Source organism: Montipora foliosa, chromosome 6, assembly GCF_036669935.1.
Source record: "Montipora foliosa isolate CH-2021 chromosome 6, ASM3666993v2, whole genome shotgun sequence".
NCBI lineage: Eukaryota > Metazoa > Cnidaria > Anthozoa > Scleractinia > Acroporidae > Montipora > Montipora foliosa.
In genome coordinates this window covers 53,102,925-53,105,113 of record NC_090874.1, presented here as the reverse complement: position 1 = coordinate 53,105,113, position 2,189 = coordinate 53,102,925, and the positions used below count along the sequence as shown (strand labels likewise).

The following is a 2,189-nucleotide window of genomic DNA, read 5'->3' as shown; positions in this document are numbered from 1 at the left end:
TTTTCACCACGAGCTTAAGCGTGTACTCTGAGCTTCTGACAGCTTTCCAAGACAACAGTCCACTGAAGTTAATCCTTACCCACCGAGGTTAGTATCTGGATGGGACCGGAGACGTCAAATATACGACTTGCTGTCAGGAACATATATACAAACGAGAATTCTATTTTAACGTTCAAAAATGCGAACTAAGCAAGGTACAGATTTTGTTAGCCTGGTTGATGCAAAAATATTGACGCCAAAGTAAATAAATATTGATATATAGTTTATAATAAGAGCAGAAGGAACTTTTTAGGAAGTGTCGATCGAGAATAAAACAATTTGCAATCAGCAACAAAATCTGCGAGATGAAAACATCATAAATTTTATGCCAAGAATATAACAACTTACCATCAGCAAAAAAACATTCTCGATTTTTGTGGCGTTCAATTTTTCTATCGTACTTTTGGTTGTACAAGTAAATCGCAAAATCGAAAGTGACATCGCTTTTAGCGGCCTCCTCTGATCAAGTTACCTTGAGTGTTTAATACTAACAACTCACGAAACAAAGGATGCATCTGTGAAAAAATGACGGCAAGACACCGGTGTTATAAAGTTCAATAAGATATGTGCGAATTTAACACAAAAGATCACAATCGTTGGTCAGCTAAAGTTAAGCCCCTGCGAACGGGATTAGTACTTGGATGGGGACCGCTGCGAAGTCCCCGTGAATGCGAAGGCGATAGCTAATTCGAACTTGATTTCATGTTTTTACTTTGTTTGGCCTTTCAAGGCTATTTTTTTTTACGTCAAAACGACTGGACAGACTGTTTCCCAAGAAATATTAGAGTATTCGTTCTGTACAAAATACTTCTATTGAAGTATTCGGTGTATGCAAAGTAATGTTCACAGTGGAACACACGAGAAATAGAAATAGAAAATAGCATAGAAAATTCTCCTTACCTTTAAAGCTTGCCGCTCTCAAAGAAAAAGCATTTTTCCACTTTATCAAATAGTTTAATACTGTGTGAATCATCGAAGGCAATTAAAACAGTCAAGCGTACAAAATGCAAAACAGTGAAACTTAAAAAATATCGTTTCCTCTTCGTTAGGACAAATACAAAGATTCCGAAGCTTGTCACACTCGACTGGAATGTAAATTATTCACAGTTGAAAACACGAAACTAAAGCAATGAACGGAACAAATCAATCTCTTTTCAATCATTCAAATACTTCACTATGTCACGGCGCTATGAGAATGAAATCGTTACTTACATGTAAAAGGTTTCCTCCGACAAATGAGCACGTTTAGAAAGAGGAACTGTGGCTGATCAGCTAGCCGCACTGTTTGGCAATGCGTCACATTGGTACCTTACAGTACAGGAATAAAATCGAAAAAAGACGACCAGAAAAATAGCCAACAACACCGATTTCACAGAAGGTCACCCATCCGAGTAGTAACCCCGGCCAATAGGGCTTAACTTCAGTGACAAGCAAAAGCACGTGGCTAATTGCCATATGAGAATACGATAACGACGAAACTGGCCCGAAATGTCTAGTACGTGGTCTGCCCACGCATCCCACGTAATAAATAACCTATTTTACATCAATTTCTAATTGGATGAAAGTTCTCGAAAACTAATTGACAGTTCACGTGAAGCGTTAAATTGCCATTAAACCCTGTTGCTCAACTCTAACAAGAAGTTTGAGGCTCTACACTGTTTGCCATTGCAGGTCCTTCTCAACAAATGAAATGTCTCGACAAACCGGATGCTTCGGATGCCTAAGGTATCATTTTAATCCTCGCTTTCCTTATGCTTAGCTTCAATGAAGCCATGCATTCGACGGTAGAGTTCTTGTATGCAAATTTCAACTTTTTTCCACTGTTGATTCACAGAAATCTAAATCTGTTTACACAACGCGAAGGCCACATACAAAAATTGGCTCGTAATATATTTACGTTAACGTTATGGCCTCGCATATATTTAAATTAAAGAAAGAACCAAGAGATTTACGATCGCGTGTGTATGTAAAGTGACGTTAACTTAATTCATGATTGTCTGTACAATTGCAAGAGAGAGCGGTTTGAATAACTAATTAATAACTTAGTAAGTAATAAACTTTTCAGTAACGTGTTTGTGGGCTCAACGCAACGAGTAAAGGCATTATTAGTCGAAGAAGGTGGCAGCATCAGAAATTAAGGTTTCTTTCAT

The 2,189-nt window shown here is 37.9% G+C and overlaps 1 protein-coding gene across 1 annotated transcript in view; it reads left to right on the top strand.

The window, feature by feature from the left end:
• Nucleotides 1-1,644: 1,644 nt before the first annotated feature.
• Nucleotides 1,645-2,189, top strand: part of LOC138007737 (protein-glutamine gamma-glutamyltransferase K-like) — a 29,772-nt gene continuing 29,227 nt past the window's right edge. Inside the window, exon 1 of the mRNA XM_068854798.1 lies at nucleotides 1,645-1,764. Within this exon, the coding sequence (XP_068710899.1) occupies nucleotides 1,730-1,764 (35 nt within the window). The 5' untranslated portion in view covers nucleotides 1,645-1,729. The remainder of the gene's footprint in view (nucleotides 1,765-2,189) is intronic.